Below are 19,796 nucleotides of genomic sequence, written 5' to 3'. Positions count from 1 at the left end.
CATCAAAGGCAACCAACCCACAAAACAAGCTTTGGCTTGGAATGTGTACGTCCAGAAGAAATATAGTCAGAAATTCCAAACTTAAAAAAGTAAACATACATTTTCTTAAATATTATCTACATTCATAAACATTTACTTAGAATAAGTAATACTGAATAATTTTGACTTTGAGAACATAGTCAATAACGAAGTACACACGCGCACACACATGTTTAAATCCTCTGAGTAGTCAAGATGGGTCTCATAGAATATATTGCTCAGAACAATTCACATAGGGGAGTTCCCTGGCGGTTCAGTGGTTAGGACTTGGCACTTTCACTGCCCTGGGCCAGGAACTAAGATCCCGCAAGCCAGCTTGGGGAAGGGGGGTGCCAATTCATGTAAAGCATTTAGCGTAACCCTTGGTCTACAGCAGGCCCTCCATAGATGTTTACCTAGGATTATAACAATTATGTGAGTGCCTGGGCAGCCACTCAGAGTTTGGTTACTCTTACCTTATGCACAGTTTTTTTAATTTAGCTTCTTTTTATTTAGCATTTTGATTTAGCTTCTGCCTATAACAGATTAAAACTGAGTGGTGGGAATATAGTTGGAGACAGATAGGCACTTAATTGGAGACGGAAAATAATTGTATCAAACAGACAAGAAAAATATCCAAATGTAATTGAGACCATTTAGCGTAGGGCCAAACTGCCTTCCACCTTTCTGGAGACCCTGAAGATATCACTGTAGCGCACCACAGTACAACTACTATGATGACCCAGAATCATCCAGAAATATTCTATGATATGTCACACACTCTAGTTAAAATTACAGGGAAACACTTGCTACCATTCTAAAAAGTTTTTATAAAAAAATTCCAATTTGTAAAAGTTTTGACATGGAAAACTTACAAATCATCTGGAAATTAAGAAAAATCACATTTGTCCACAATGCCATAAGCCAGAAACATTAAGTGGTATATTTAAAATAAACAGTAGGTGATCTTATTCTCTTGAAAGCCTTGGTATTGGCCGATTATTGGTCCTTCTAGCCTCAATTATCAATGTGAGATCATATGTGATATTATGGTGTTTCTAGACAGAGATCATTATTTTTCATAAGATGTAATAACGTCTCAATGTCTTTTGACATAAAGTTGCAATTGATCAAAGAATTGCTTTTTTTTTTGTTCTTCAGTACGCAGGCCTCTCACTGCTGTGGCCTCTCCCGTTGCAGAGCACAGGCTCTGGATGCGCAGACTCAGCGGCCATGGCTCACGGGCTCAGCTGCTCTACGGCACGTGGGATCTTCCCGGAGTGGGGCACGAACCCGTGTCCCCTGCATCGGCAGGCGGACTCTCAACCACTGCGCCACCAGGGAAGCCCTCATGTTTTTTTTTTTTTGAGACTAACAAGGTGGTCCATGAGTACAAGGTGTGGGCCTGAGTATGTAGCTCAGCATAAGCAGGAGGATGGGCATGTGCTACTTCGCCTCTCTGTGGCAAAGAATGTGATTTCCTTCCCAGACAACTTAAATTCCCACTGACTGTTACCCTGAGAGGTCCAGTTTCACTGCTCTCCTGAGTGATAAAGATAACCCTCCCAATAAATTATCTCACTCTCCCAGTTTAGAAAAATCCCTCTCAGTTTTCCTTAAGTCACTGATTAGGTTTTTCACAGCATCACATCCCCGAGATGGTTCTTTGAAGGGAAATTTCTATCAAGAACATTTGGAGGCTGGGAAAGCAAAATGGAGAAAAAAGAAAGAAAAAAGCACAGAGTATTCCTTAGCCAGCTATCTTCATCAAGTCCTGACAGCTGTTCACAAGTTGATTTTCCTTTTGAACTCCGCCACATGAGAGAGGTATTTAGGCAATATGCAAACTCCAAACAATTTCATCTTGAAGAGGCACCTTTGGCTGCCAGGGGTCAATCCACCACCTTTGGCAGATTCATAAACCCTCTCCTTGGTCTTCTTCATTTTGGCAGTGCCAGATGTCAAATATCCAGCAAATGGTAGTCAAGTATCTTTTTCAATAATGAAAGTGTATTACAATAATTTCCTGATCAATAGAAACAACATCCTGAGGAAGAGGCACCTATTTTTCTCACTCTCTCGGAGGTGCCTAATAGGCTTGAGACAATCCTGAGGGATGAGGGCTAGGTGATTTAGAAGATATAAGGATAAATACATAAAGTTAATTGGTACATAAAATAAAGATTTAAATATCCCTGAGTGGGGGAGGGAGTGATCTTCTGGTCACATCTCAAGTGGCCATATATTAGGGCTGAGCTGGGCTGACTCCTCCACTCCTAAGGAAGAGTCTGTGTCCTGTCCACCCCCAGTTTGGCATTCATGTTGGTGCCTGGCTCAGATGCAGCCATCAGGTCCTCAGTAGACACAGAATCCACCAGGATTTTGATGAATGAGAATCAATTCCCCACCATTCACCTGAATGTCTTCGCAGGAGGCATTGTGAGTGGTCACATTCAGGTAGACTTTGTCCTTGAAAGCCAGACTGGCCACTGTGACAGAGTCAACAGACGTGACCTTGCTCAGGGAGAAGAGGGGTTCCCGACCCTTCCGGTACTGAAGCCTGAGGCTGAGCTCCTGAGAGAAGTAGCCCTTCAGGGAGATGAGATAAAACCCATCACAGTTGATGATGATTGAGTTGTTTTGCACCTTCATGGTTCCATCCTTGTTTGGGGATGTGATGATGAAACCATTCTCATTTTCACACTCTAAGGAGGGTAGGGTAAAAAAAAAAAAAAAAAAAAAAAAAAAAAAAAAAAAAAAAAAAAAAAAAGATTCCTTAGCTCAGAGTTGGGCAACAGCCTTCCAATATGTCTAGAAACACATGAAGAGAAAGAGATAGGGAGAGATTTTGAGAAGAATGAAAGGAAGAAAATACTGTTTTTCTCCATGAGGGTTGGAATCTGCTTTCCCTGGCAAAGCTAATACTAGTAGCCGAGAGAGTTACAGATGGGGCTGAGGTTCAGGAGCAGAGAGATTATAGCAACTGGCAGTTATCACAACATACCTGTGGCAGGAAATGGAGCCTCAAGATTTCCCTGATTTTTCAAAACCAGGAGGGATTGGCAATTCGGTGCTTCCTTTCTTGCTCAATGGATAGACTAGGGCAAAGTGTGGTGGAAGTGCCCCTTGCCTGGGTCCTGCACACCCCCTCCATGCAAAGCAATTGTTTTTAAATCTTCTCTGTCCTCTCTCCACTTGATTATGAAATGAAAAATTTTCACATGCCCCGGGCACTAGACCTACCAACAGCATGTGTTTACTGGCCTTTGCCAACAGTCACTTAAGCTTAGTTATGCTGTGATACTAAGTAAAGCTTAGTAAATGTCCGTGGGCTCAGAGTCTGCTCATTAAGATGCAGGTAAAAAAAAAAAAAAAAAAAAAAAAAAGATGCAGGTAAAAGAGCTCAAGAACATAGACCTACTTCTCCCTTCTACCTTTTTATTGCTAGTTTTTCCTGGAAGGTGCCTTGGGAATAGTGTTTGCCACAGGAGAAAGAAAAGGAAGAGTAGGAGGACACAGAACGATGGATTTCGTAGCTTTGTGTGGGGCCATTTCAAGTGTAAATCAAAAAACCAAATTTCTTTTTATTTCTATGGTAGCCTCAATATCATCCTGGATGGTCAAGCAACCACATCTCAAACTCCCCACTCTGCCCCGTGTCCTTCAGTGATAGCAAAGAATAGGTACTTTACTGAAATGTGCACTGCTGGGCACATTTCAGTAATTCTTGCTTTGTATCAAGTCCACGGGAAATACTTTGAATTGAAAGTAAGGATTACTTATAGAAGGCAAAATATACTTTCCTTTAGCTCAGGAGGACTTAACAAATGAATATCCATACAGAAACTACTGGTGGTTGTTCTAGTATTAATCATGGATCCAAATACTGCTCTCCAGGTAAAGTATCACCTTGACTTCAAGTCCCCCAACTCTCATTAAGGTAAAATCCCATCCTATAATAGAATTACTGGGGAATGACAGGTCTTACAGTCAGACAAACTTGTAAGAAGTAAAGCCTTAGTTTTCTTACCTAAAAAATGAGAATAATTCCTACTCAAAGGGTTCCTGGGAAGATTAAGTGAGGAATATGAAGTAATCCAGTGACAAGCACATATTTGGTAACTAATTACTCCCCTTTTCTTCTTTATACACCTTCTTTGTCCCTAATGAAAACAATATGCAGCCTCCAACAATTTCAGGATTTAATGTTTCCCTAAGAAAAGACAGAGATCTTGCATTCTGGGAGAAATTAAGAGGCTGGAGAGAAGATTCTTTTAAAAATATGAATCAATTAAACTTTTGACAATACTTACTGGTAAACTGTACTCTGATACTTTGGATTGGAGGGTACTGAGATGGCACCTAAAGGAGGAAAAAGTATATATTTTTAAGAAAAAAATGAACAAATGGAATTCATATCCTGTGAAGCAGAAATGCAGTAGCCTGTAAAGGGAATGACTTGACAAGAGATTTGTTTTTTTCTATGTAGATTAGACCCAGCCTTCCTGACTGCCCCCCTTGCCTTTCTATAACATCTCTTAAGGTAAGTTAGGAGTCTTCTTGTCTTTCGTGCAAGCATCTAAGTAAGATCTGCCCTCATTTGCCAAACTCTTCCTTGGTATATTGTTTTGGCTCACTAAGCCCCAATTTCCCATTCTGGATAACAGAGCACTTAACAGTCATCTTCTTAAGAAACCCATTCAGTCATAGAGATCCTTCATGGACAAGGCTGTGACCAATCAATCCTTCATGGCCACAGACTCCCAGAATGCACTGGGAGTGAATTCTGAAAGCTTCCTGACTGCTCGCTTTTCCACTGGAAAACAGGAGTAAGTGTCCTATTTTCAGGGCATACAGGCAATAAAAACTGTTCTAATCCTTCAGAGATGAGTAGATCTGCGTGTAGCATTTTTTAACGTTGGGTCTTTCCCTACTCTTTTACCATGTGAAAAATCTAACCTGAACCAAGTGAGTACTCAAAAGCAAGGAAGAAGTAAAACAATGAAGAAAGGAAAGCTAATAAATAAAACGTCTGTGGAAATTTGGTGGTTAAAAGAACAAAGAAGTTCAATATGGAGCAAACTCCAAAATATTAATATATTAAGTGAGAAAAGCAAAAGCAAAGGGCAGAATCGTGTATAAAGTACATTACCACTTGTGTCAAAAAATAATGATAATGTTTGTGTGGGCACTGACTTTATCTGACAGAATATAATGTTGCCTCTGGGGAAAGGAACTGGAAGCCTGAGGACAGGAGTAGGAGGGACCCTTACTTTCCATGGTTTACTTTTTTATATTTTAAAAATTTTGTATTACCTACTAAAAAAGGAAATAGAAAACAACAACAAAAACCCACCACCTACCGCAATTGCCGAGGACAAGAGCTCCTCCCAACAGGCTATATTTGGCAAGATGTCCTGATCAAAGGTGTGGAGAGGAATTTGTTTTCATACTCTGGGGTGTGGAATCCCTGCTTCCCACTTTCCTGGCACACTCACAGCAGCAGTCAAACAGATTCCACTGGGGCCTGCCCATGCAGATGAAGAATCCCCTACTTCCCTTGTACATAAAATCATAAGCCTCACCAAGCTTAAACCAACAGGCAGTGTAGGAAGAAGGAGAGCCTTTCTGAGCCCTGCCAGTGCCTGGGCCCCTGAAGCGATATTAGTCAGCAGTGAGCGCATGGAGAGGTGTTGACCTGGGAAGACTTGACAGTCTTCAGCTCTCTCCCCTCTGCGGACTCTTTGTGAGGCTGGATTGGTGCCCTTCATGCTTAAAGCAATGTTCTGGAAGAAGGCCTCTCAAAAGGCATGTTACCCAATCACGATCACCATAATCCCCTGGGCAAATGAATACCCCCACTGCTGTCTGGGCAGGTTGGTCCCAGCCTGAATGGCCACCTTGTTAAAGTCAGAAGCAGCCTGCGCAGTCGCACGAAGAGCACAGGGCTCAGCGTGCAGCAACCTGGTCCTAATCGCCAGCCAGGCAAGTATGGTGTCATCTTAGGAAAGTTTTATAACTTCTCTAGACATCAGTTTTCTCATCTTTAAAAATTCCTCAAAGATCACAGACATCCCTTTCAGCACTTACTGTTCATGATTTACATTTTAAAAGTCGCAACTCTAAGTCAATTTTAATAAAAGAGAAAAATAGGAAGCTTCCTCATCCCAAATTTGCATAAAGCTCTCTGACCTAAAAGTTCTAGTGGTTTGACTATTTGACTGACTTTGCAAAATCTCCAAAAGGTTCCTGCAAATAAAAGAAATTTCCTAGTGTTCTAAAATACTGTGATGACTAAGTAGGGCCAGTAATGACCAAGAGGACATTCTGAGACCAAGATGCTGAGAGGCAACAAGGAAAGCACACGTGACTTCCTCTTTCAGGTAGAAGCAAATGCAACTCCAGATTCGGGCTTCCTTTCCTTCTCCTGAAGGTCACCCAGTATTAGAAATTTGCATATTCTCACAAGTTTCTTCCTAGCATCAACACCACCAAGCCTAGGCAATGCTGTGAAATAAGACGGTGTTTCCTCTTGCTCCATGCCCTTCTACAACTTTTCCCTTCATCCTCCATACCTGATCACCTCATGCTGACTGCCCCACTGCCCAGAAATACCCTCACAGTGCCCAATTCAAGGCCTTCCATCGCCTGGCGCCAATCTCCTTGTCAAGTATCACTGCTACACATATCCTTTCTGTGTCTTATGCTGGAGCCAACCATTTCCTCTAAGCTCTTTGCCCTTGAATAGAGCCTGGTAGGACAAAACAGAGGGCATAGGCTTGGGAGTCAGATTCAGTTCAAATTGTGACTTTTCTAGTTTTGTGAATTTGGAAATGTTGTATACCATTTCTGAGCTTTAGCTTTCCTGTCTGTGAAAATAAGCCATAATATTATTATTGGAATGCTCCAGGAGATGGCTGTAAAGCTTAAATAAGTTAACATATGTGAAAGTACCAACGAGTTTGCCTGGCACATGGTAAGCATTTGAAAAATACTTGCTCCCTTTTTTCTCTCCACCAAGAATGGCCCTCCATCTATGTCGACCCATCAAAATATCACCACCTTCAAGGACTAAATCAAATCCCTGATTTTTGGCCTCCCATAGCAAGTACTTAAAAATCACTCTATTCACATGGATGTTTATAATAGCTTTGTTTATTATTGCTAAAACTTGCCAAGCAAAAGCAATCAAGATATCCTTCAGTAGGCTGAATGGATAAATAAACTGTGATAACATCCAGACAATGGAATATCGTTCAGTGCTAAAAGGAAATGAGCTTTTCAAGCGGTGGAAAGACACAGTGGCACCTTAAATGCATATTACCAAATGAAAGAAGACAATCTGAAAAGGCTATATACTGTATGATTCCAATCATGTGACATTCTGAAAAAGGCAAACTATAGATACAGTTAAAGATCAGCAGTTGCCAGGGGTGAGGGAGGAGGGAGAGATGAACAGGTGAAGTGCAGAAGATTTTGAGTACTGAAACTATTCTGCATGATACCCTAATGGTGGGTACATGTTATTATTGTTCATTTGTTAAAATCCATAAAACGTACAATACCAAGAGTGGACCCTGATGTAAAATAAAATTTTTAATCACTCTATTGACTTTCATTCTACCACCACTGGATACATGTCTCATCTCCTCTACAAGACTACTTAGCTGTGTGCTCTTGGGAAAACGGCATTACCTTGCTGATTTTTAGTTTCTTCATCTGTAAAATCTATATCTCAGAGTGTTGTTGTGAAGACTGAATGAGACAATGTATCTAAATTTTCAGTACCTGACCTGGAACATTGTAAGGAGTTGATAAATGTCAGCTATTATTCTTGGATGCCCATGAGAGATAAGATCCATGTCATGTTCTTAATTTAGTCTGTATAACACTATTTTAGCTTTATATATGACTACAGAATGAAGGAATTAATAAAATGAAAAACGAAGTCCAACAAAATCCCTAAAATATCCCTCTGGCTCTCTGTAGCCCAGAAAAACAATACAAAAGAATCCTGGCTTCATAAGAAGGTTACCAGAAAACAATCAGAAAATATTAATTTTACCCACATGCACAAACATGGTCTTTTTCATATCAAGAAAATCAAAATCCTCATACCTTCTCCAGATGCTAAAAGAAAATGGAATATATCAAAGGTCCCAGAGGGCTTTCATGTAAGGACAAGCTATACAATAAGGCTTCTTCAATATGCAAAGTCTGAAGAGCCAGTACCATCCTCAAAGGGGAAGAGAAACTCCTATAAGTCTACACACCAGAATCAAATCACAGTCCTGAAGTTTGAATGAGATGGTTTCAGAAGCATGAGTATAAAAGAAGTCATCTTCTAACTGAACATTGTATTTTACAGATGAAGAAACTGAGGCCTACAGAAGTAAAGGGATTCAACTCCCATCCTCCAATCCAGTACAACTTTCATTATACCAAAACACAGTTTTCTTTCTCCCCACGCAAATTTAAAGTGTGGAGAAATTTCTTTGAAGACTTTATTAATATTCCATTCCTTGTGTCCACTTCGGTGCCAAGTTGGAGGAAAGAAGTTGCCACACACAGCAGATTGGCAGGGTGGTGGTCTCATGATGACCTCATCATAAAAGTGCATAGGGAGAGCCAAAAGTTCAGGCTTCCCTCCTGGGTTTGAGGGCTGTCATAAGTAGAGCCAAGAAAACAGAGTACTCAGTAGGCAGCTGATATATGGGCTATTTGACCAATTGACTGAATAATGCACATGTCCTGTCTAGGAGGAGCCGATGATGTGACAAAAGGTCAGCTGTCCCACTGTTCTCAAACTCTAATGTACATTTGATTCACCTGGAAAATTTGTAAAAATGTGTAGATGGCCAGTCTATTCATAAAGATTCTGATTCAAAAGGTGTAGGTGGACTCAGTAATCTGCATTTTTACAAGCACCCAAGGTTCAGAATTTGAGAATTACCACACTCGACTGTGAACTCCTGAAGGCCCAAATCCAGAAAATGTATCTTCGACCACACCCTTGGCAAAAAGCATGCCTGTCCCAAAGCTGGTGCTCAAAGGATGTTTGCTCTACTGTAAGCACTATTCAATAGTTGACTGAATAGTTATATGATTGCCATGTTATTGCTGATTGGAAACAGCATCAACAATTATTGAGTACCTGCTATATGGCAGGTGTTACATTCAACTCTAAGAACACAAAGGGAAAGAAGACACAATCCTTATTTTTGACAAACTTGTATGTCAACTGGGGAAACAGCTCCTCTACAAAAAAACCTTTGGTAAGCATCAACAGGCAATGTATGCCACAAGGTTCCAGAGAACAGAAAAATCATTGCAGGCTTTGGCCACTCAAGGAGGAAAGACATGGTCTTAGGTCTTGAAAGAGAAAGAGGACCCAGATAATCCAAAGGCATTATAATGGAAGAAAGGTCTAGCAATGAGACCATTCTTGGTATATTCAAGAAAAACAATAACAACTTATTGAGAACTTATAACATGCCATGCACTGCGCTATGCTTTCTCAATTGCATTACCTTTTTTGCTATTCAAAATAACACTGTTAAGTAGAAATAGTAATTACCCATGTTTTACAGATAGAAAACTGAGAATCAGTGCTGTTAAGAACTTGATCAGGAAGAAACAGGTATTAACTTGAGTTTGAACCCCAAGTTCATGGTAACATCCTTTCTCTTTATCCTACTCTATTTTAGAGTAAAAAACCCCTATGAAAGCATTTGTCTGAGGGTTCAAAATTAATTTGAATTATTTTAATTGTCAATACTGGATAAGATTAAAACATTAGGTTTTAGATAGTTGTCAAAATATTCAGATATGTCTCAAAATATCTAGACGTTCTCCAGGAAAGACCTCCTCAGTCAATCCTACAAAGTTGTTTGTGTAGTACAGGTTGGCAAAACCGTTAGCTGGGATCTGATTAGATGCAATTGTCCTGATAAGGGGCAGCAGGACAAGTACAAAGTAGGCAGCAAGCAGGCAGTGCAAAGAGGAGTCAGAATTATGTCCTTTCCTGGCCTCTCTCAGCACCTGGAGCACTTAACTGTCTGAGAACACAGATGGAAAATGTCTGATATCTAGCATTTACCCAGCAGCCTGTACCATGTTCCCAAACGGGTGATGTTTACTTCATGAGCTCATCTTTGGAATGTGTGAGTTTCTAATTCTGACTCACTGGGATGTGGCATGAGGCTGCAAACCTTATACTCATGTGACATTTGTCCTGGAGGGAGATGTATCTGTGGCAAGAGGGAATGACACTCATCAAATATGAAACCAGGAAGTGGGCTCTGCAATCACTATGTGGGCCTTGCCCTTCCTCACTTGATATGTCAAGATCCTAGGTGGGAGAGGGATGGGATGTGAGTCAGTGGAGGATGGTGGGGAAACAGATCTGTGATGGGAACTCTGTGGTTCATGCTGCAACCTCCACTGGAATGTGAATGTCTCCTCCCCCAACACTGGGCTTCATGTCAATCAGAGGAGACCTGAGAGATCATGAAAGCACAGCCTCACAAGCTCTCAGGGTGTGTCTCAACGAGCCTCTGAAGAGGAAGATGGAATTTTCTATATTTACCCATTACAGTGGGCTGGGAAGGTAGACTCTCACCCTGGTGGACTTAGTGTGTACTCAGCGGAAACTCCCTTACAAAGGGAAGGGCCCACACTTCGGATCAGGGAAGTTCAGAACCCCACTCAGAGAAAGGAATAGGAAGAATGGGCAAAAACTGATTCTTTGGCCAGAGTCTTCTATAATCAGAAAACTTTATCCCCAAAGTTACATTTCTTAGAGATGAAGATGTGTGACTTTGAAAATCTTGCTGAATAAAGAGTCTACTGAGATTTAATGAAAACAAAGAAAAGCCATTTTAACTGTCATTCAAGACTCTCTCTTTCTCCATCCCCACCCTTCACCATGGCTGCCAGCACCTTTTTGTTGTAATCTCTCTCTTAACTTTTACTCTCCTTGTTACTACACAGGCCCTGTGATATCCTAATATAGCCTCCTTTCTCTAACCACTTCCATTTTTCTTGTCAAATTTACTTGCTAATGGCAAGTCTCTACTAACTGACGCTCTCCCCTCTATCTCAGAGAACAGGAACTGTGGTTTCACTGTCTTAAATGCTTAGCAAATTAGCAGATTCCTAAGAGGAATAGCAGGTATTCAGGTAAACAACCAAATGAACCAAAAGCATCCATGTGACATGAGCACACCTTCAAAATTTTGTGATTTGCAAAATTTTGCAACCAATTCTTTATATCCTCGGGGAAGATTTTCTTACATCTGGGATTCCCTTTCCACATTTACTGGGGAAATCCTTAAAGTACACTGACAAAGGGGTCTGCCAAAACATTTCTAAGAACTCCTTTCCTGTCAGAAAGAGAAAGACAAATACTGTATGATATCAGTTATATGTGGAATCTAAAAATTACAACAAGCTAGTGACTATGACAAAAAAGAAACAGACTCACAGATTCAGAGAACAATCTACTGGTTACCAGTGGGGGAGAGGGAAGGGGGGATTGAAAGGTACAAACTACTATGTATAAAACAAGGATATACTGTACAATACAGGGAATATAGCCAACATTTTATAATAACTATAAATGGAATATAATCTTTAAAAATTGTGAATCACTATGTTGTACACCTGAAACTTATACAATCTTGTACATTATATTACTTGTATAATCTTGTAATAAATTTAAAAAAAATTAAATTGAAAAAAGAAATAACTCCTTTTCCCACCTTGGTGATCTCCAGCAAAACACCCTAGTCTCTAAGCAAATGGAAGGGTTTGTTTACAAGATACCCACTGCATTATCATAAATCTTACAATGCCTTAAACATAATGGCATTTATAAATAAACCTTTGCTGAGCTAAGGTGGAACTTAGCCCTTTAGACTATGTCCTGACCTTGGCTAGTGGCTGCATAATCACATAATATCCAACACTGGCTTGAACCAACACCATATGTGATTGCTCAAGGTTTTTTACCTTGCCCCATTCATCCTTAAGTACAAAGGGGGTAGCAGAATTACTACAATCAATATCTTTCTACTTGAAGTCACTCATTCCCCATCTCATTTGCTATATAAAAAAGGAGGCACTATTGCCTTGGAAAGGCAACCTAGTAGAATGGACAAGGCATTGGGCTGGGAATAGGAACACTTAGGTATGGTCTCAGGCCAGAACAAGTCCTTTCCCTTTCTCAGTTTCTAATAACCTTATTTTTATGTCCATCCTCAGTTAAGATGGTGGAATAAGCACTGTGGAATGAGGAGTGTCTAAGGACTTTTCCATACCAGAGATTAGGCAAATCACAACATTCAAAAGAGAAATCCCAGATTATTGGTAGATAAGAAGACCTTTTGAATAGAAGACCTTTTCAACACAATAAACTCCTCAGTTGTAACAAAAGCAAGAGTTTTTTTCCCCAAGTGGCTCCCTATGACAATCCTATGAACAATCAAGAATATCTTTTGTGTTGTTTACGCAATGAAGCTCTTAGCCTCATTTGCATGAGGCTAAATAACCCTCAACCTATATTCTGGTGTGAACTAAGATTGGTGACTGGTAAAAATCATCACTGAACAGCAGTGGAATGATGATGGTGGTGGTAACAATAATGACAATGACATTTTAAACTAAAGCCTTCCTGTTAAATAATGGAAGAGAAACGAAGCACCTAATGCAAAAATTAAAGTATGCTCACTTTATAATCCCAATTGAGAAACTAGATATTGAAGCTAGGTAGATAGCCCTCTGTGAAACTTCTTACTGAAGAGCTGTACCCTACTTGGTTATCCAGTGCTTATCACACACTATGTTATTGCTTGACCATCTTCTTTCTCCACTAGATTGCAAACTCTGAGAGGACAAGGAAGACCAAGTCTTGCTTACCATTGTTTCCTCAATGTCTGACAGGTAACTTATTTTCCATAGATCTTGTTAAATAAGTAAATTAATAAATGGTTGGTAGTGAGTTGAATAGTGTCCCTCCAAATTTATGTCCACCTAGAATCTCAGTATGTGACTTGATTAGGAAATAGGGTCTTTGCAGATGTAATTAGTTAACATGAGGTTAACTAGATTAGGGTGGGTCCTAAGTCTAATATGACTGGTGTCCTTAAAAGAAGAGGAGAGGACACACAGATTCGCACAGGGAAGATGGTCATGTGAACTTGGAGGCAGAGCTTGGGGTGATACAACTACAAGCCAAGGAACACTAAGGATTGCTGGGAGTCACCAGAAGCTAGAACGAGGCAAAGAAGGATCCTGAAGGATCCTTCCCTAGAGCCTTCAGAGGGAGCATGGCCCTGCTGACACTTCGATTTTAATGTCTATCCTCCAAAACTGTGAAAGATTAAATTTCTTTTAAGGTATCCAATTTGTGGTACCTTAAAAGGCAGCCCTAGGAAACTAATACACAGTTGAAAAGATATTTGCATATAGTGTGAAATCACACTTACAACATTAAAATAATTCTTTGAATCAGTCTGAGAGAACTAGAAAGGCCCAGGTAGATTATATAGTCTAATCTCCTTATTGTTTTTTAAAAAAGGTACAGCTCGGAGTGAATAAATGACTGAGCTAGTGCCCAAATCCAAGTTCCCTTTCTCTTCTACGAATATATCACACATGGCAATGATTTGTTTTATCAAAATAACCTATGCTGTATTATACACTTGTTAAAGCTTCATTTGTTATGTTATCTACATTTGTGGAAGTAGATTTAGATCCCTTTTTAAAAAAAATCTTGCTTCCCTTTATGCCAGGTTATAAATATTTCTCCCAATTTTTTTTTCTTCAAAAGCAATTAATGTCAGAAAAGGAAACAAATTTTAAAACAGCCAGATGAGGGCTTCCCTGGTGGCGCAGTGGTTGAGAATCCGCCTGCCGATGCAGGAGACAGGGGTTCATGCCCTGGTCCGGGAAGATCCCACATGCCGCGGAGCAACTAAGCCCGTGAGCCATGGCCGCCAGGCCTGCACGTCCGGAGCCTGTGCTCCGCAACGGGAAAGGCCACAACAGTGAGAGGCCCGCATACCGCAAAAAAAAAAAAAAAAAAAAAAAAAAACAGCCAGATGAAATTCTTACGGTTTAGAGCCATGGCGTCTTGGCCAAGTGTAACGGAAAGAAACAGGACTAGAATTTAAACCTGTTCCTAATTTATAACCAGACCTTCCTATATTGACCTAGACAAGTCTCTATGCCTCAAACTTCCTTATTGTAAAACTGCACACAAATATCTGTCTATCTTCCTCTGAGGTCACAGTAAAGAAGTGAGGACAAAAGTAGGGAAAAGAACATAAAACCAGAGATGGTTATTGCAAGTAGTACCAGGAGTGATGCCCCTCAACCTCCCGCAAAAAAACAGAGCTTGGAGTTTCCCAGTCTTAATCAAACCACATACAGGGTCATATTAAGATCTTTATGGGCCTTGGAAGTTAAAAATGTGAAGCACCCAACACACAGGTAACTCAAAATATATTTTACATTACTGAGCAGTAAAACATGTGTTTTACAACTTCTTTTATAACCCAGCAAAGTTTTTATAATTTCCCTTGATGACTATTTTGATGCTTGTTTATCATTTTTTGTAATGTTAATTGTCATTTTCATCCTGATCTTTGCTTGACAGTTTCACTCGTTCTCTAGGGTTGTGCTGTGGCGACCTACAGGGCAGCCCAGCCTGAGAGTACATCATTTACACTCACTGGACACCCCCACAGCTCCCCACCTATATAACATTTTGGGAGTAATGCTTTCTATCCATAAGCCCTCATTAAATTAGTATTGGAAGAATTAAAGTTTCGGTCTATTTGCCCATCTTTCTGTCAAAGTATGTTCTTAAATAGCATTTTCAATGTTATCAAAACTAGACAAATTTATACAAATTAATGTGACACATCAAACTTGCATTTCAGAATGAAAGGTTTGCTGAAAAGAAAATAATGCATAATTATGCCCATCTTAACTCCAACGTTTCTAGTATTTTGAACCAGACCACTCTTCTAAATATAATTTTCTGCCCCATTTGGCAACCAAGTCATTGGAGAATTGGATGAACTACATCAACGTAAAGGAGATGGGATCAGCCTGGGCCATGTGTTCTAAGTGTGCCATTTTAGATCTCTGAACCACTTTCAGACACTAACTTGATAACATTTTATACCCTCATAAATTCTCCCCTTCATTTTTCCTTTGTTCACTAATACAGCCATGAGTTCTTAATTAGACATCTATATTCAAAAATGCTAGAATTGGGCTTCCCTGGTGGCGCAGTGGTTGAGAGTCCGCCTGCCGATGCAGGGGACACGGGTTCGTGCCCCGGTCCGGGAAGATCCCACATGCCACGGAGCGGCTGGGCCCATGAGCCATGGCCGCTGAGCCTGCGCGTCCGGAACCTGTGCTCCGCGACGGGAGAGGCCACAACAGTGAGAGGCCCGCGTACCGCAGAGAAAAAAAAAAAAAAAAAAAAGCTAGAATTATACCAAGAGGGTTTTTTTTAGCCTTAAAAATTACAGTAGGAAAGTCAAAGTCCATGAAGTTATGGTTAACTTTACCTATAATATGCTTTCTGAGATTTGAGTTATGGAGTGTTTGTGTGTGTGTGTGTGTGTGTGTGTGTGTGTGTGTGTGTGCGCGTGCACGCGCAAGTGCGCGTTATAAGGCAAACATTTTAGTGGTGGTATGCTTATGGAAGCATATTCATGAATAATAATAATCACCTCAACATTTACAAAGCTCTGTAACACATTTGTTCCTCACAATAACCAAATTCCAATTTTGGGAAATGATTAAATTGACACTCGGAATTTGGGGGACTTCACCCAGAGTCACCAAGCTACAAGACTGGACTGAACCAGAATATTCTAGTTCCTGGTCCAGTGTTCTCTCTCCTACACCTCAATGACTCCCCTAAAATTTTGAGAAGATATGTCGTATTTTTGTATGAGGAAGTGTTTTAAAGCCTTCATTTGGCTACAAACAAAATGCACAAGCCATAGGATGCTGGGGAATCCAATTTCATCCTAACACTACCACATATGCCATATATTTTATCTGTGACTGTGAGAAATAACCCTTCTACTTTGTTATTCAATTGTATCTTTTCACTCCCTAAATAGGAATAACAACATTGTACATGGCTCCTCCAACCTAAGTGATTCCAGAAGATTAGTTAATGTTCCTGAGCCATGAATTGAGAATCCCTGAAGTGGGTGGGAAGCTGTGGGTTCTCTGAAAGTGAAGGGCACAGAAGTAATTTCCATTAAAAGAAACAGAATTGGAAGGGCAGGGTGGTCAGCCCCTAGGCAAGGCTAGTAGATGTCTACTCAGGGCTAGTAGCTAGGAGTTGAGGTCAGAGAAAAGGAATAGGGTGGTTATACTCCAAGGTCTATACCAAGAGCCCTTCTGCTTGCTTCCCATCTCTCCTGAGTGTGTATATTTGTTTCTATTCATGTGTACATATGTGACATTTTCCAGCATGATTCCTGTCCAAGCTATTCTGTCCTACGTTGAGTACGTGGGTCAGAACCCATATCTAAATTTTTCTTGTAGAAAATATCATCACTGTGTAAATAGTGAAAAATATTAGGCCCTCTTGATATTGTTCATCCTCTTACACATGGATGAGCACTTGCCTTCCTGAGAAAAGTGTTCTTAACTCCTCGGGAAATAAGAGTGGGTTCTCTTTAAAAGATATCCAAGAACTGTTAGTTTTACTGTGGTGCCCCCTAGTGCTATGTGAGATTAGACTCACTTTCTGTATTTGTCAATATGTAGACCACATAAGAGAAGCGAAATTTGGAGAAGTGACAATTTGGGTAATTTTTCCTGTATTTTCTTTTGCATAGAATGGAGTGACGTGTATTTCCTTAGCATGAGTCACAAGACCCTTTGTGTCCTGCCCCCACCTAGATTTTCAGCTTCATCTTCCTCCACTTTCCCCAATGAACTCTCAACTCCAACCATTCTGAACAACTTGCTCTTTTACCTAGAAAGCCTTCTGCCTCTACCCATCCACCATCATCCCTCTTGTCTATTTAATTTCCACCTTTCTTCTAATATTGGCTTTTACCCTCCCTGAGTTTCTGTTTTCCTATCCATAAGTGGACTATGTCTAATGTCTGCTCAAAAATCCAACAATTCTATACATTTTCAGTAGTACCTCCTTTAAGAGCCTCAAAATACTTAGTGACAAATCAGTTCAATACTTCAGATGTTTCTTTTTAGCCCCCATAAAATGTCTTATAAAATGCAAATTCAATTACATTGAAAATTATTTCCATGTCTATCATAAAAAATTTCTTTAAAAACTTGTTAAATTACATGGGGACACATTTAATTTGAGCTAATCTGAGACAAGATTTTTTCATCAAAAATGCCTCTTTTTCTTCCTAAAGGATACAAAGTCCAAGTTATAGTCTGAAACTTCATCAAGAAACTGACTTCTAATTCTGGCCATCACTTATACAGAATTGGTCAGCTCACTTTCCAAATGCCTCCACTTCTGTCTTTCCCAGGAGTAAAAGTGATAAGAATGTAGAGCGTTAACTGTGTGGGGGATGTGCTGAAGAATTATCACTAAAAGGACATCTTTAAAGTACTCTGCTAAAGATGATACAAATCTTGCAAGAGCCCAGCTTCAATAGCTCTGAGACACATGGGTATAATTTGCAAAAGCTTCTCACCTTATAGATCAGCTTTTTTCTGCCACTGTTCCCAGGTGAAGTTATGGGGAAGCCTGGAAGCCTGATACGTTAAACGGCAGTCCCAATAAACATCGAAACAGCATTATTGATTTCTGTGACTCAATTTTATAACTTGTATCATGCATATTCTTCTACAGCATCCACTTCTTCCCCTTTTCTAAATAAGGTATTTTGCTAATCCAGAATAAGTTACTTAGATAGGTACATGGTATATAAATAAATACAGATTACAAATATATGTGCAAATTTGATTTCCCTCAGTCCCTTCTTAAGAACCAGGGTATCCAGAAGCTTCATACCCACAGGATATTGACCTGGAAGAGATATTTCTTGATCTTTTTTTTTTTTTTTTTTTTTTTTTTTTTTTTTTTTTTGCGGTACGCGGGCCTCTCACTGTTGTGGCCTCTCCCGTTGAGGAGCACAGGCTCCAGACGTGCAGGCTCAGCAGCCATGGCTCACGGGCCCAGCCGCTCCGTGGCATGTGGGATCCTCCCGGACCGGGGCACGAACCCGTGTCCCCTGCATCAGCAGGTGGACTCTCAACCACTGCGCCACCAGAGAAGCCCTTTCTTGATCATTTGATCCAACTGCCTCATGTTTCGGATGAGAAAATCAGGACCCAAAGAGGAAAGTGTATTATATAAGGAGTGGGTAAGGTCCATCTTTTTTTCTGACATTCAAAAACAAAATCTTCTGCTTTTCACATAATAAAACTTAACCAAGTGGTGAGAAAACAAAGGTTACTAAATAAACTTGATTGAAGGGAAGGATGACTGCCAAATGGAGTTTAACAGTTTCATATGTGTTTTTTTACAGAGTCATCTATATAGGAAAAGTTTTTATGAAGTTTAAAATTAAATCTAAGAAATAAGAAAAAAATCATGATTATTCTCCAAATATCTTTCTCCTACAATGAAAGAGATCCAATTTAACTAGGAAAATGATGAGCATTTCAGCTTTATTTCACCCCCTATACATATCACTTTATATCATGTCTTATAAAAGTAGAGATTTGATTGGCATCACCACCTACCCCGTCCTTCAACCAAAATTCCCAACAATTCTGGTGGCGCAGTGGTTGGGAGTCCGCCTGCCGATGCAGGGGACGCGGGTTCATGCCCCGGTCCGGGAAGATCCCACGTGCCGCGGAGCGGCTGGGCCCGTGAGCCATGGCCGCTGGGCCTGTGCGTCCGGAGCCTGGGCTCCGCAATGGGGGAGGCCGCAGCGGTGGGAGGCCCGCGTACCACAAAAAAAAAAAAAAAAATTCCCAACAATCTTATCTATGAATTTAGAAAAGCTATCAGTCTATGTCCCTTCTTCAGCAGTTACTTTACACCCTTCTCTCTCAATCAATCTCTCTCTCTCTCTCTCTCTCTCTCTCTCTCTCTCTCTCTCTCTCACACACACACACACACACACACACACACACACACACACACACACACACACACACTGCTGCCACCATGACTGATCAAGTTCTGGGGAGAACACACATGACTGTCCTTCCCCTTAACAAAGCTTATGAGATTAAATTTAAGGACACAACGTGCTGTCCTGGGTCTTATTAACAGTATAAGAAATCATGTTAGCTAAAACAGTCTAGCTAGAAGTAAGAAAAAAAGTTAAAGTTAATGTCAGGTTAAGAATTTCAAATATCTGTGCCCCAAAAAGTTCTGTATCCAGAGTACACAAGAACACGTTTGTTGAGCAAACAGCTCTAATATACCTCCTCTATCTTTGCTTCCATTTCTGAGCCAGGACCAGAGAAACCTAATTCTCTCCCAAAGATCAGCTCCATGAATTCTAGTATCCTGGAAGCCAGCACTCAGCTTCCCTTCCGGGCTCTAGCACAGAACTACTGGGTGACTTGCTAGAAAGGACCCCTCTTCTCTGCATCCCTTGGGTACTGATAGTTCGGGGCGGCCCCTGCCACCAGCTGGCTACACATCTGTATCTGTTTCACCTTTTGCTCTCTCCTGCTCAGAGCCCTAGTGCAATTAATTGTTGAGCCTTGACTGGGGCCATATGTTCTGTCTTTTTATC

General features: G+C 40.5%; 2 protein-coding genes across 3 annotated transcripts in view; both read right to left on the bottom strand.

Moving 5' to 3' along the window:
- Positions 1–19,796, bottom strand: part of TNFSF18 (TNF superfamily member 18) — a 422,847-nt gene that overhangs the window by 126,462 nt on the left and 276,589 nt on the right. The gene's annotated exons all lie outside the window — the stretch shown is intronic.
- Positions 2,317–19,796, bottom strand: part of TNFSF4 (TNF superfamily member 4) — a 129,024-nt gene continuing 111,544 nt past the window's right edge. For both annotated transcript variants that reach the window (XM_067031498.1, XM_059072878.2), the window contains exons 2-3: positions 4,332–4,380; positions 2,317–2,723 (exon numbers count right to left, since the gene is read on the bottom strand). In XM_067031498.1, coding sequence (XP_066887599.1) covers positions 2,374–2,723; positions 4,332–4,380 — 399 coding nt within the window. In that variant the 3' untranslated portion in view covers positions 2,317–2,373. The remainder of the gene's footprint in view (positions 2,724–4,331; positions 4,381–19,796) is intronic.

This window comes from Kogia breviceps, chromosome 1 (genome assembly GCF_026419965.1).
Source record: "Kogia breviceps isolate mKogBre1 chromosome 1, mKogBre1 haplotype 1, whole genome shotgun sequence".
NCBI lineage: Eukaryota > Metazoa > Chordata > Mammalia > Artiodactyla > Physeteridae > Kogia > Kogia breviceps.
The sequence above is the reverse complement of the archived record's forward strand: the minus strand, read 5'-3'. Positions and strand labels throughout refer to the sequence as shown.